General features: G+C 47.0%; 1 protein-coding gene across 1 annotated transcript in view; it reads left to right on the top strand.

Annotated features, from left to right (window-relative positions):
• The window catches only part of GCH1 (GTP cyclohydrolase 1), a gene marked incomplete at its 5' end in the record, with an annotated part of 42,290 nt that overhangs the window by 18,432 nt on the left and 9,682 nt on the right, over positions 1-14,176 (top strand). The window contains 3 exons of the mRNA XM_019518342.1: positions 6,633-6,742; positions 9,419-9,474; positions 13,761-13,792. Of these exons, the coding sequence (XP_019373887.1) occupies positions 6,633-6,742; positions 9,419-9,474; positions 13,761-13,792 (198 nt within the window). The remainder of the gene's footprint in view (positions 1-6,632; positions 6,743-9,418; positions 9,475-13,760; positions 13,793-14,176) is intronic.

The raw sequence follows: 14,176 nt of genomic DNA, 5'->3' as shown, positions 1-14,176 counted from the left end.
CCCCCCCCCCCCCCCCGGCGCAAGATCATCCCTATCCAAATCATCCCATGCAAGCCCTATTACTAAAATGACTCGAGTGTCTATCCCATGCAAACCCTCTTACAAAAATTACTCGAGTGTTCATGCATTATCTGGGATGGACCCAGATGCCCTGAGACTCCTAGACCATAGTCTTGCAGAGCTGCCATCCAGCCAGTTGTCACCCATGTTGCACTTGTGCATTTGATTATCCTTCCAGAGGCATCGCGCCGTGCAACAGTCACATCCCTTGCACAGCTACCAGGCATAACCCCCTGGCCTGCCACAGGTAAAGTAGCGGGACAACAGCAGTCAGAGCTGTGTTGCTGCAAGAGTAGTTGTCAAAGCTAACCCCATGCCGGGCCTTCAGGATACCCCACTTCCAACCAAGAGGGGCCACCTTCCTTGCTTTTAGGGGGGATGAATGCAATTTGCTCTTTGCAGGTATTCAAATCCTTGGTCTCTCACATTGCATATGATGTTAGTTGGATGTGAACAGTATTCTCAGTCCAGTTCCTACCACAGGACCTCGTGGGGGATGGATAGATGAACCATTAGGCTGTTTTATAGGGACATGTTATGGGGTAGGATGTACTGTAGTTCCAGTGGACCTGGCTCAGCTCTCCACTCCTGTCCCTGGGGAAGGGGTTGAGTTGCTGTGTATTATAGCTCCCCTTACTGTGGGATAGGAGTGGACAGATGAAACCATGGATTTGCTGATGTGTGCTCCCCAGCAGCGAGTCCCCACCCATGCATTTAAAAGCCATATAGTTGTTAATCTGTCCGGACCCCTGTCTAGAGGGGGAGATTCATCTTCCTGCTGGTCTTTAAAATGATGCTTTTGAGTATGCTCATCAGAGCTTGCCCTTCTCTGGACCTGTTTTATAGACAAACTCCCAGGGGAATCATGAAAGCAAATGAAACTTTGCTCCTTGGGTGTGTATAAGGGGGTGGGGGAGAACTGGTTGAAAAGAAAAAGACCTTCCCCAACTATTGGCTGCTTTGAAGGCAGGATTTGTCAGAGAAAGCAAATGATAAATTTCTCACACCTCCCCTGTTGATGCGCTGTCACAGGAAACGAATATATCGAGTGTCTCAAGCATCACAGATCTAATGGGATGTTTTAAGAGGCCGTTCTGTATAGTGGCCTCATCTTTCATTCTCCTGACCTAACCAGCCAGCTGTCTGGGCAGGCACTGCATCTCCTCTGCTTGCTAGAGGTGCTTTTGCTTTCCCATGCTACATTAAAGCCATGCAAATAGTTTCTATAGCAACAGGTCCTTTTTCCCCGTGACGCAAAATCCCGAAAAGGTCTCTCTTGTTCCTTGTTCTCGTCTGATTCTGAGTTTTGCTTTCATCCCATGTCATTTTGTAGATAAAGGTATTTAAATTCTGCCCATAGTGTTCCAGGAGCTGTTTCTCAATGAATGCAGCTGCTTTAGTTTTATGACATATTAAAGTCTCCATGGCAGTCACTTGGCTCTGGGTCAGAGACATCTACCACCAGATACTCGCATGCCTAGCTCTACCTCTTGTGTCTGCTGCCTGCCGGCCCCCAAAGTGTCCGTGTTTGAACTGAATTGGAGCCTTTTAATGTCACGATGGGACTGGAAAGGTTTTGCATTCAACTTCCTTAGCTTCCTTTGCAATCAACTTCCTTCTGGTTTACTGACCTAGGAGGGGATGGTTTTCTGTTATCCAAGTGCTGCTGCAGGAGCATCCCTTACGTGGTCCTGGTGCAGCTGTGGCCTTGTCAGATCTGGAAAGTGGGACAAGTAGAGCAGCGGGTCACAGGAGTGTCCAGCAACCCCTTTTCCGTCTCTTTGCTATAGTCATCTTAGCATCCGTGGATTCCTCTTCTGTAACAAATAGTGGAGGAAAGGAGGGTAGGGTGCTCCTAACGAGGGACCTCCTGAAAGCAATAGAGCAGGAGGTGCTGCGGGAGAAGGGGGGAAGCAGGGGGGGGTTTGCAAAGGAAAACCTCTGCATCTTCACAAAAACAAGAAGACTTAATCTCGGTGTCTGCCAGATGCACCAGCTCTCATACCACGGGTCTGGGTGACACTAACTCCACGCGCTCCTTTGCCACGGGGAGCTGTGGCGGGGCCACAAGGCTCTCCAGCTAACCTGCTTCCCTTTCAGGTGCGTGTCTGGCATCTTGCTTGAGAAGAAAGCCACTTGCTAGTTTTGAGGTCATTCTTCTGGCCCTGTCTCCCAGGCTCTTAAAGGTGTTTTTTCTTTTTTTCCCCAGTTAACATTTTTGCTAGTCCTCTGTCCTGGTCCCAGCCCCATGGCTGGCTGGTGGGACCCTACGTGTGCTGCTTCCCCTCCCGGCTCTTGTCTTTTCCCACTTGCTCGCCGTCTTGTCTTCTCTGCCTAAGCTCTTGGTCTGTACAGTGCCTAGCACTGGACATCAGTCCCGAAAAGGTCTCTCCCGACAAAGTTCGGGATTTTTGAGTGAGCCGTTGTCACTCAAATAGCTCCCCCCTCAAAAAGCTGCATTGTTCTGCCTAGTTCATTAAGCAGGGTCCCTGTTGGCTTGCAGTTGTCCTTCATGGAAGCTCCCAGTTTGGAAAGAGACCCCGTTACCAGCTGACCTTGACCTTCCTGATACCATCTGAATAGGCTCAACCCCTTTCAGACCAAGCCTCTGGAGACGTGGGCAATTCCTTACTGTGTTTATGGCCAGAGGTGGGAGAAGAAGACGGTTCTTCTGGGGCTTGGACATGGTGCAGTGGCTGCAGCGCTGGTTTGGAGAGGAGCACGACAAGGGTCAGCTGGGAGGGAGGGAAGGAGCTTGGACCACGGACAAGGAGGTTACTGGAAATGGAGGGCATAAGGGGAAAGGCATGAAGGCTTTGATGGGTTAGGACAAAGCGGGGACCCTTGAACCCTGCTGGGATTCATAGGTGTTCAGTGAGCTGGTCCTGAGACTTGTCCTGTTGGAGTATGAAGGCCCATCAGGGCCCTGCGAGTTCTGGTGACGGCCGGCAGGGGCAGAGCTACTTGGCACTTGAAAAGGGGTGGGTGAGGAGTGTGAACTCGAGGCAGAAAGGAATGGGGTGAGGAAGAAGACGGGCAGCTGTTTGCATGGCAGAGAGGGAGTGCCAACGGCTTATGCCACTCTGGGCTATCCTGTCTTCTGTCCCTTCTACTCCCCTGCGCTGGCTCGAGTGTCTATCCCATCCAAACCCTCTTACAAAAATTACGCGCTGGCTGGGCTCCTCGGGACGGTCTCTGTCCTGGGGAGTGCTCTGTGCTGGGACTTTGGGTCCTTGGATGTTGCAGGTCCCGGGAATGCATCGGCTCTTCTGGCACATGGCAGGGGAACGTGCTGCGAGCTGCATGGAGCTCGGCAGATGCCTTTCCGCATAGGACCACGTGCATAGGCAGCCTCCTCTGGACTGAGGCTGCTCAAGCTGGCTCTCGGCACTTTTTGCCTCCCTCCCTAGTGGCACATAGTTGGTTGCTGCTGTTCTTGCCTCTGATGGGGACCCATCAGCCCTGAGGAGTGTGTGCCTCTCCTGCTCCCCCCGTCCTACTATTCCTCCTCATCCCTTGGACTGACTCCTGCAAGGGGCACAGCTCTCTGATGCCTGTGTGAAGAAGCCACCTCATCTTTTGGGGGCCCACCCATCATTCCCAGTCCGCTGAGTGGCCCAGACGACGCTCCGAGGTTGTATCTTGCTGAGATCGCCAGGCCTTTGTGGTAACGAGCGCTCATCAAAGGCAGAATGTCGCAGATGCTGGTTTCCAGGGTTACCTGCATCCTGCTGATAGCACGCAGGAAATTAAAACACTCTGCGACGGCGATATGCTGTCGGCACCAGATGGCAGCCATTAGGTAGACGTGCATGTTGGAGGGAAGGTGTATAACATTTTGTGGTGGGCACAACTGTTGAACCGGTATATTAACCACTGAGTCACTCGAGGACCAGAGTGAACCTTTTTAACAAAGTTACCGCTGGCGCACGGCACCCTTTGTTCTTGTTCGCCCTGCTCTTTTTATGGTACTCGGGAGCTGTCTAGTAGTTGCTTCAGGCTGCACAGAATACCCAGTATGAACCTACGAGCAGCCCCTTTTCATTAGCTGTTCCTATTAGGCTGGCTGGATGCCCCATTGAATTGCTAGCATAGCCGTGGCAGGTTTGAGGTTACAGAGACAGAGCAGACGGCTCCTTGGGCTGATCTCTGCTTCCCTTTCTGAATAGCAGGCTGGGTCTCTTACCTCGGGGCATTGGCTAACATCCTTCTGACATCTCTCAATATAGCCTGGCCTCTTGGGATCCTCAGTGATGCATGATGCAGGACTGACCTCAGTCGGACGTAAGCTAAGGAGCTGGATACCATCCTTTGGGAACAGCACGAAGGCTGCAGGCATTGCACTTGGGCAGCGCCCATTTGCTACAGGAGGAGCTGACTAGTCTCCTTCCCTCTGCTTTCCTTGCTGTCATCCTTTTTTTTTTTAAGTACCTCTGTTCGGAGTGCAGGTAAAATGGGCTGTATCTCCATTAGCTGATGGACTCTGTCCCATGCTTTGAGGGAGCTTGAAGAGGCAAGTGCTGGAGATGGATGGTGTTGCATCAAGCCAGGAACTAGTTTGAGAGGCTCTATGCCATCATTAGCCACAAAGTGAAACATGGGGAAGGGGGATTATCTTGTCAGGTTGCTACCACGTGCCTAAATCACTCTTGCCTGGGTGTGTTTATCCCATGTTAGGCACTAGTTTTTAAGTACAGGGTGGACCTTTGTGCTGGCTTGCCTCTGGCCTGAACCCTGGCCCAGCTGGACTTTGCCATGTGGGACATGGAAGAACAAGTACAACATGAAGATCCTTTATAACCAGGCCTTCTTTTTCAGCAGTAGCCTTGCAATAACGAGTCTTTACTTCCTGAGTTACTTCATTAGCTGTCTACTTTTCCCATTCTGAAACACTTGGGGAGCCACACTTGTTTTCCTATGAACAAATTTGGTTTAATGTCAGTTATGTGATACAAGCAGCTTGAATGGTGCAGGAGGTCTGACAGCCACGGATCTTGCCCAAAGCACGCAGTCTCCAAAACAGATGTCTATGTCGTCTGTAGATTGCCAAGAGTTTAAATAGGTCAGTTGGGCCTAGAAAATTATTTAAAAAACAAGGTTACTGGAGATCACTGATGGGAGATATGCATCTGTCTATGGCTAGGGACAGAAATGACATGTAAACCAGTATAAGTGATCAGAAACTGGTCTAAACCTGGAACAGAACAGAAGTTGAGGTCACATAGACTGGTTTCAAAATGGCTGAACTCAGTTTAAGATAGACCTGGATGGATGTAGCATTGGATTTAACCAGTTTAGGTTAGACCGGTCTATCGAACTTCTGTCTCTGATCTGCTCAGGGTTCAAGTTACCTCTCACTCCTGCAGCATCCCAGCATGCTGTGTAGCTCCCCACTAACCCCCACCTCACAGGTTGGGTGGGTTAGCCTTTGCTCCTCTATGCCTCTGGGTGGAGCAGGGTTCAGGGGGAGCCTTGGCTGGGCTGGGGGATACCCCTGGAGGCATGGGGCTCCTCAGCATGGGCAGACACCCCACTCAGGGGAGCTGGCACTGTGACAAGGGCTCCTCCCCTCCCTACGTCAAGACAACAGGGGGTTGGAGGCATGTTCCAGGCAGCCAGTCAGGGGTGGTTCCCACTCGGCAATGGCTGACCAACTGGGAGGCGTGCTTGAGCGGTGCCCCCCACTTTCTGGCCTGAGCCAGTGCAGGCATTTGCCTGCCTTTCACGACTGAAGAGCAGATGTGAGTTCTGGTCATTATTGGTCCAATCTACACAGTTTAGACAAACCTGTGAAGATTGGATCGATTCCACCTTGGTCTTTTTGACTGTCTGTACCTAGTAGGGCTGTGTGAAACGGCACTGTTCCGTTTCACCTTGAGTTTCGATGGTTCGACGGAACAGTGTTTCGTCTCGAATTTCGTTTTGAGTCGAAACAGCTGTTCTGTTCCATTCCGTCCAGTCAAAACAGAAAGGCTGCTTCAAGGCTGTTTCAAGTTTCGCTGGGGATGGGAAATCAGACGAGCTGGACTGACTTCCCATCCCCAGCGCTAGATTGCCCAGTTGGGCTGCTTCCCCGACCGTTGTGCTAGATAGCACTGGGGGCGGACGGCAGCCCAGCTGGGTTGCCTTCCACCCCGGCACGATCTAGCGTGGGAGTTGGGAAAGCAGCCCAGCTGGGCTGACTCGCTGTCCCTTACCGGATCTTGTGCAGGGGGTGGGAAGCCAGCCCAGCTGGACTGACTTCTCATCCCCAGCCTATGGTCGAAACGTTTCGACTTTTGAAACATTTCAACTAGCCTTGTTTTGTTTTGAGGCTATTTTGAGGGCTTTTTGTTTCGATTTTGCTGTTTCAACCTTGAAATTGGTTGAAACGAAACAGCCAGTGAAATTTTGCACAGCCCTAGTACCTAGCATTTAAAGATGCCTCCAATCCCCTAAAATATACACAAATGTTCAATTGTGTATTTGATAGGGTAGATTCTTTACTAAATCAAGTGGAAAGAAAACCGGCATTTCCTGCATATTGCGCATTCTGCGTGTGTACGTTTCTCATGCAAATGTTTTAATTTCAGATGTTCTGAATGATGCCATCTTCGATGAAGATCACGATGAGATGGTAATTGTGAAGGACATAGACATGTTTTCACTGTGTGAACATCACCTCGTTCCATTTGTTGGAAAGGTAAATCTTCTTTGCAAAACAAACCCTGCAATATGCACTGAAACCAATCTTTCAAGTGTGCTTCCTGGCTGCCTTTCTTAAAGCCATAACTATCTGCAGCTAACAGCTGTGATGTAGATATTCAGAATACAAATTATGAAAACCTCCTTAATGCAAGCTGCGTGTGGATTTAAGCCCTTAAAATATAATGCTCAACCTTTATCAGTCTGATTAACCTAATAGTTTCTGACATTTTAGATCAAAGCTCTTCTTCATGAACCAGTACCAAGCCTTTAGGGCAGACATCTTGATATTATACCAGGTCATCCTGGACAGGAGCTTTGCGTTTGCCTGAACAATTGAAAAGCCAGGCAGTGCATTTTCATCTCCTTAATCCCCACAAACTGTACAAGCATCTGATTAGTGTCACTGTCTTAAACGGGCAAGTACAATAGCAGCAGAATTGCAGGTCCAAAGACATCCCGAAGTGACTGATGGTAGTATGTGGAAGCTGAGCTGCTCAAAAAGCCTGACTTCCAGATGATACCCTTTGACCCTTCTTTTAAGGGTTTTCAATTTGCTAATATTTTTTCTGAGGCCCTCAGAATAATCAGTTATTAATCATGTGATTTGCCACATTTTGCCCCCCTTGCAGCACTGAAAGATGAACCCACTCCGTAATGCGATGCCTCTTTGCACTGCGCATGTGGGCTGTAGAAATGCAGGTGTTCCCGCGTCCTTTAAAATCCTCTCCATGCCCACTTGCGTTCCCACGTACTGTATTTTCTCGCATACAGTGTGCCCTGGGATGTAATGTGCACCTTGGTTTTGGAAAGGCAAAATGAAGACAATATGATTTTTCTTGAGTTACAGCTGCATAGAGCAAGGACAAGAGCCAAAAGGCCTGCAAGGCTGTGAAATCAGAGGACAGAGACCAGGAGTTGCTAGCAGACAGCAGAATTGCTAGAAGGAAGGTTAGTTTAATTAGTGGAATGCCAAGACTATTAAAAAGGCCAGACGACACCTATGGAGCAAAGTAAAAGAGCCATTAAGTCAACGGACTCCCTTGGCTGCTTGAACAGCAATGCTGCTGCTGCTCCTGGGCATTTGGTTTCGGAACAGAAATCAAAACGGGGTGTTCTGATTCTGGGCAGAAAAATCAGCTTCCCTCTTAAGGCACACAGCTTCATTTTGGGGGCCTGACTTTGGGTAAAGGTGCAAAAATTATGGTCCATTTTCTTAAAAGTCAGTCACTTGAAGAGAAGCCAGTGATGTATACATCTGGTTGAAGGTCATCTCCTCTCGTTCCCCCCCCGCCCTTTTGCTAATATTTATCCATGGAAAGTAAAGCTACTTTTTGCCTTGTGGCTTTTTAATGGCCTGTTGTGTAGTTCTTGTACAGCGTGTGTCATCTTCTTCCTTATTACTTCTATGGCGTTCTTTTTTGTGTTTTGCAGCTTGAGCCTGGGTGGTTTGGAGAAATCTCTTTGCAAACACTGACTCGGTCCTACCACTAAAACAGGCAACCCACAGCTTTGGTTTGCCTTGAAGTATCGTTGGGCAAGCCATTCTCCTGTTGGGTACATCAAGCATGCTACCAATGCTTGCCGGCAAATGGTGGATTTGCTGTGCTGTTTAAAAACTCACGGCCGACCTGTTTTCCACGGGCAGCAAAACCTCGTTGCTTTATCTCCAAGTAGCTGTGCTTCTGACTTGCTCTGAAATGTTTCATGTCTTCCAGGTGTCAGCTGGTTGATTACCCATCAGAAAAGTGATAGAAGTGAACAATGTAGCCAGGTAATTAGGGGCAGTAGTGGTCTCGTTAGCCACAGGTATGGCACAATAGGCTTCCAGAAGATCAGTTCTCTTGGCAAAATGAGAGAGAGCCCCACACTGACCCCTTCCCACTGTTGTAATTTGGCCTGTATATCAAGTCGGTGGTACAAGGACACTAAATGGTGGTTTGCAGTCTGCTAGAACAGTAAACCCATGTCAACTCATTGGCACTTTTTGCCAACCTCTGAAAATTGTCACCATTTTGGGGATGTCTTTATTGGAAACAGAGAATACTCTAGTTACACATTAAACTGAAATAATGTTCAGATATGCACTATCTGAACAGGACAGACATGGGCTTCATCTCATCTTCTGTAACATCAGTGTTGCAGGCCTTGGCCTTTTAAATGCATTTCAGTTTGTCGGCTTTTTGCCAGATGAATTTTCCAACTAAAATAAAAGGACAGGCTCTGTATTTTAAATGTTTTGTAGGCATTAAAAGGAGGCTGCATTTATCTAGCTGAACTTTGCTGTACTGAGTGATAAATGCTCCCCTAAAAATGTCTATATCTCACCTCAGTGTTAAGGTCTGTGTGTAGGTTATAGCCTTCCTGAGAATAGATAAATAAGCCTAATAACCTCTGACACATAAGAGTGGTGATCTCTTCCAGTAAATGCAGCTGCTGTACACACGAGCGCTGAACTCACCAGGCACCGTCAGTCTCTGCTTGCTGCTCTCTCATCTTTTAGACTTGCATGGTAGCACTTCCTTTCCACATGCTGAGACTTCTGGATGTTAAACCCACTCCTGTTTCAAAGTTTGACATGAAGGAAGTGCACATCTTGTACACTATGCATGCGTTTCACGGGTGTCCTTAATAGTGTGTTGACCCTGCTAATGGCTGACTCTGCTTTTTCCAGGTACATATTGGTTATCTTCCCAACAAACAAGTCCTTGGTCTCAGCAAGCTTGCTAGGTAAGTGCTAATCTAATGAAAACAATGACAAATTGGATTCTGGGCTGTTGCTAATCTCTCTAATCTTCTCCCCCTCCAAAATACAGCAGGCAGTATTTTGTTCTGGGTTTGGATTTAAACCCATTTTTGTCATTAAGTCTGCTGGAAAATCAAAGCTTATATTGTTGCTCTCAAAGCTGCTTGGGGAGGGAAAAAAATTGCAATGCTGCCTGCAATATACCCAAAAAACTGATGTGCTGTGGTCTTATAGTAGGTAGAGCAAGGGCTTATTTTGAGAATCTAGTTTGGAAAACAGGCTACTAAAACCAATAACGTTTATTAGCTGATTTTGGCTAATAAAAATGGACTCTGGGTTATAAACCTTCAAGACCTGTAAATGGTAAATGAGCATAATTACAGTCTATCTCTGGATTATGTTAAATTGAATCTCAAACTTTTTTTTTCTTCATCCGTGTTAATTGACTCTTCAATTAAATCTGACATTTTGTTTCCCTGAAACCTGCGGCGAGCCTGCCTAGGGATGGCGTTTATTGGTGACGTGCAGCTTAGGAACCAAAGTCATTATGGGACACTTCACAAATCTGTTTGCCACACAAATAGCTTTCCCCAGCATGTGCTCTTGGATAAAATGCTGGGCTGAATCTGGCAGAAAAATGACATTTATCAAAGATAAGGACTTGTGGGTGATAGCAAGGCGATAGCAAGCATATATTAAGTTTTGAGCCGCAGTCAAGAATGGAAGGAGTCTGTCTACTCCCTCGCCAATACAGGGGATGTACACATGTAGTTCCCAGTAACGCTAGTGAGAGTCAGCCCTGTAAATCCACATGCATGCTGGGTTTTCTTAGTGGGAAGGGAGTGGGTAGACAATACCACTACAGCATTTTAAATTCAGCCTGTGGTCTTTTGGAGAAGGAATCCGGCTCTGAGCTGCAGAGATCCGAGAAGAACCAGAAAGGTTTGTTAAAGCAACTGCACATTAGAGGGAGATGATCTGTCAGCCCGATGCTGTACAAGTTATCATAGCTTGGAAAGCACCACGTTGCCCAGGCTAATGGGATCAGGCAGACTATTGAGCCCCGAACTTCAAGGGTCCTTTGTATTCATCCCTGCCCCTATAATGTGCACGCATCCTGGGAATTGAGGGTGCCGCTCTGAGCCTCTTTCACTGGAAGCACTATTATTATGACATGGAGAAAAGTGTGGGCCTACAGTTTTTACAGTCTGTTTTGTCTTTTACTGCCACTGAATAGGATGGGTGGCATCTTGGGATCCAGGTTGCCCGACAGTCGTATAACTGGAATTGAAAGGGTAGCTTGCACAACGTTATTTCTGAGTCGGGTTTCTAAAAGTGAACAGCCCTAGTAAAAAGATTCCCTAGCACAGTGATTCTCGGGGCTGCTGTGAGATCCTTTCAAAGCTGCTGTGGGGTGCAGTGCAGTGGTAGTACTGGTAGCCATGCAAAAGGATGCACAAGATAAACCCAGTTATCACCCCCCTGCCACCTACGTGTCTTACACCTCTTGTCTCCTGTTACGAATTACGCTCTTAAGTACTGAAAAGGAAAAAAAATATCCTTACTTCTATATTGCAAAATCCATACACAACACTCCCATCCCCTCTGATCCTCACTGCCACACACTTTGCATTTTCACAGACCTACATTTTGCATGGTGGCTTCTGTTCCACACAGGAGAACACAAAACACCGTCAGACTCTCCCTATGCCTGAAGAAGGGCGTTTGTACCCAAAAGCTTGCAAAAGACATCTTTTCCCAACTATTTAGCTGCTCTAATAAAAGAGATCACATTTACCCAAAGAACCTTGCCTGCCAAGATAAACCCAGAGATTTCAAATAGGAATCCAGAGGGCCAAAAACATTCTGACCAGTTGTGATCTTGCGCTATTATTTTTTTCTATGGTATAAAAAATAAGTGAAAACTAGGAGCTGGCATTTTTCTGAGGGGTGCCTTCAGTCTTGAGCAGTGCCTCAAATGTATCAAGGGGTGCCTCGAGTCTAAAAAAAACTTGAGAACCACTGCCCTGGCTTTGTCCTTAATGTTTTACCTTTTCTGACCTTGTTCAGGGTCAGATTCAAAGTATAAATCAATTGATTTGTGTATACATGTCTCTGCACTTGTCTTCAAACTGCAAAGGTACAAAAGGACTCGAAATTATCACTGCTCTTAAATGATTCTTCTACAGTTGGCAACGTGTTGTTAAAAGCATGTAATTTTCTTTCTACCTATAATTATAGAAACACACCGTGGAGTGCCCAGTACTTTTCTGGGGCGGGGGATTCCCCATTTGGGGGTTTGATCCTGCCCTTTTTGAAAGTCAATGGTAAAATTCCCATCTGCTTCAGTGGCAAAGGATCAGGTTCTTGAACAACAAAATATTCATTGTCCTGATTGGGTTAAAGAATGGTCTGTTTTTGACTGTTTGCTAAAAAAATACATGCCTTCCTTGCCCTATTTAATGCAACCTGTGATTCAAACAAAGATTTGTGAGGCTGTTGGTACCTTAGGTATAATCTCTCCTAATAGGATTATTCTAATATGTTGAGTTTGTGTAGTCAAGGATAACCCGTATTTAGTAAACACGCACATTTCTCTGTGTTTTTAGAGCATGCATTTGTAACCTGGCACAAATAATACCTTTTACATGCAGAAATATGCTTGCAGATCCTCTTGAATTTAAATCTAGAAAAGCGTCAACATTTTTTTTTAATAATTTGTACAAAATATTTCTTACCAACATTGGTGCTGCTTTGTTGGTAATGTACCTAATTTATCTCCCCTAGAGTCACTTTTGAGAATAATCATTTAACTCGGAAAGCAAGAGAGCATTGTTCTTAGCACAGTCTCGTCACTAGTGCCCCCAGCTAGTATTTGCCTAGAAACGTCTGGCTTCTGTCCAGATTTAACAAGGACAACATAGGAGGCTTTTATAGCAGCATCCTTGGGTGGTCTGTTTGTTGTCTAAAACACCCTTGATTTACATAAATAACAACTCTGTAACTCTCTGTGTTACCCCCAAATCGTCTATGTGACAACAGGAGTGGGTTAAAGTTGTATTTTATTTCCAAAGTGGTGTTAAAATGATCCCTGTAGCATTTGTGCCTTTTTTTCCTCCCCCCCCAATGTGAACATTAGTGACAGTCTCTCACTGCTCTTAGAGAGCACATCATTTGGGTGAGAACAAGTGGTCCCTGTCGCACCCCCCCCAAGTCAGAGGCACTGCTGCAGGCAGGGTGGCATGGCAAGCCAGGCAGGCGGGTGGGCAGGGAGCAGCACCTGTCTGCCCACCCACCCGGTGCACCATGCTGCTCCACGGTGCTTCGCCTCCCCGCCAGACTGCACCCTGCATCTCTTTGTTTCCTGGATATTCATTTTAATTCTCACCAGCTGGCCAAAATCCAAGACGACCCTGGCTAAACTGGGCTGTATGGTCACCCTATCTTTAGCTGTGCCTAAAAACCATAACTCAGGTATGGTGACATTAACTCAGGTGCAGAAATGACTGACAGTGACGAATTGGAGGCACTGTCATTGCACTCAAAAAGACTCGGTTTCGTTGTACAAATCTGAGTAGGAGACCATACATTTAACTACAATGACTAGAGGACGTAATGGCTCTCTTGTCTATTTTTTGCCTAGTTTGTTGCGGGTTTTTTGTTAACTCTAATACATAATCTAGCAAATGAGTGCACACTGGAACTCTTATATTGGTTTTTGCATTGATCTGAAACGGAATAACCTAAAGCTAGGCCCCTAGCATACTAGTAAGACGTGTAGTTTCTCTTGAACTGAAGAAGAATGTGGGTTGCGTTGATGCAGGACATCATCCACATGCTCCATTTCAAAATCCTAGATGCTCCCACATTTCTACCTTCTACTGAGCTAGGACCAGGCCCAGTTGGGAAGCCATGTCACCATAGCTCCCAGGAAGAGCACTGGGAGGCCGTATTCAGAGGGTGCAAGGTGCCTGAAGGAGATCAGGGTGCTGCAGATCTTGGGAGCCACAGCTTGGGCCCTTCATAAGCACAATCCAACACCAAGCCATGGGCAACTGAGAGAGATCTCAAAGGGTGTTACTTATGGGCCAGCTGCCCTAACCAGCCCTGTAATTTCAGCGGGACAGGCTGCCAGAAGGATGTTTCCTCTCCCACTGACACTGGGACTGGCCAAGAGGCTGGTGTCTACCTTGGTAACTGGTACTTGGTGAGTGTCTGTGTTTTCACTTAGGAAGTGCTCTAACAGCCTTTTGACTTTCCTTCTTTTTAGGATTGTGGAGATATACAGCAGAAGATTACAAGGTGAGCAGTCAGCTTTATTCTTGGGGCATGTAGAAAAGTAGGGCTGGAAGAGACCATAGCAGGTTGCCTGGTTCAACCCCCTGACTCTTGCCTAAACCATCCCAGACAGACACTCACTTAAGCTGCACCTCAAAACCCCCAAGGTTGCAGACTTCACCCCCCCCTACATAATCTGTCACAGTCCTAAACTGCTACTTGAGACGGCTCTTCATAACATCCAAGTTAAATTGCAGCACGGCAGATTTTAAGCCTATCACTTCTTGTCCTGTCCCCCCGTGGCTAAAGAAAAAACCCAGTTCATCACCATCTTCTTTAGAATGACCCTTCTTTGTATTTGAAGACCGTCCTCAAATCCCCACTCAGTGTTCACATCTCTGGGTTAAA

Source organism: Gavialis gangeticus, unplaced genomic scaffold (genome assembly GCF_001723915.1).
Source record: "Gavialis gangeticus isolate Ggan-Ray unplaced genomic scaffold, GavGan_comp1, whole genome shotgun sequence".
NCBI lineage: Eukaryota > Metazoa > Chordata > Crocodylia > Gavialidae > Gavialis > Gavialis gangeticus.
Note: the sequence above shows the minus strand (reverse complement) of the source record. Positions and strands in the feature narration are given on the sequence as shown.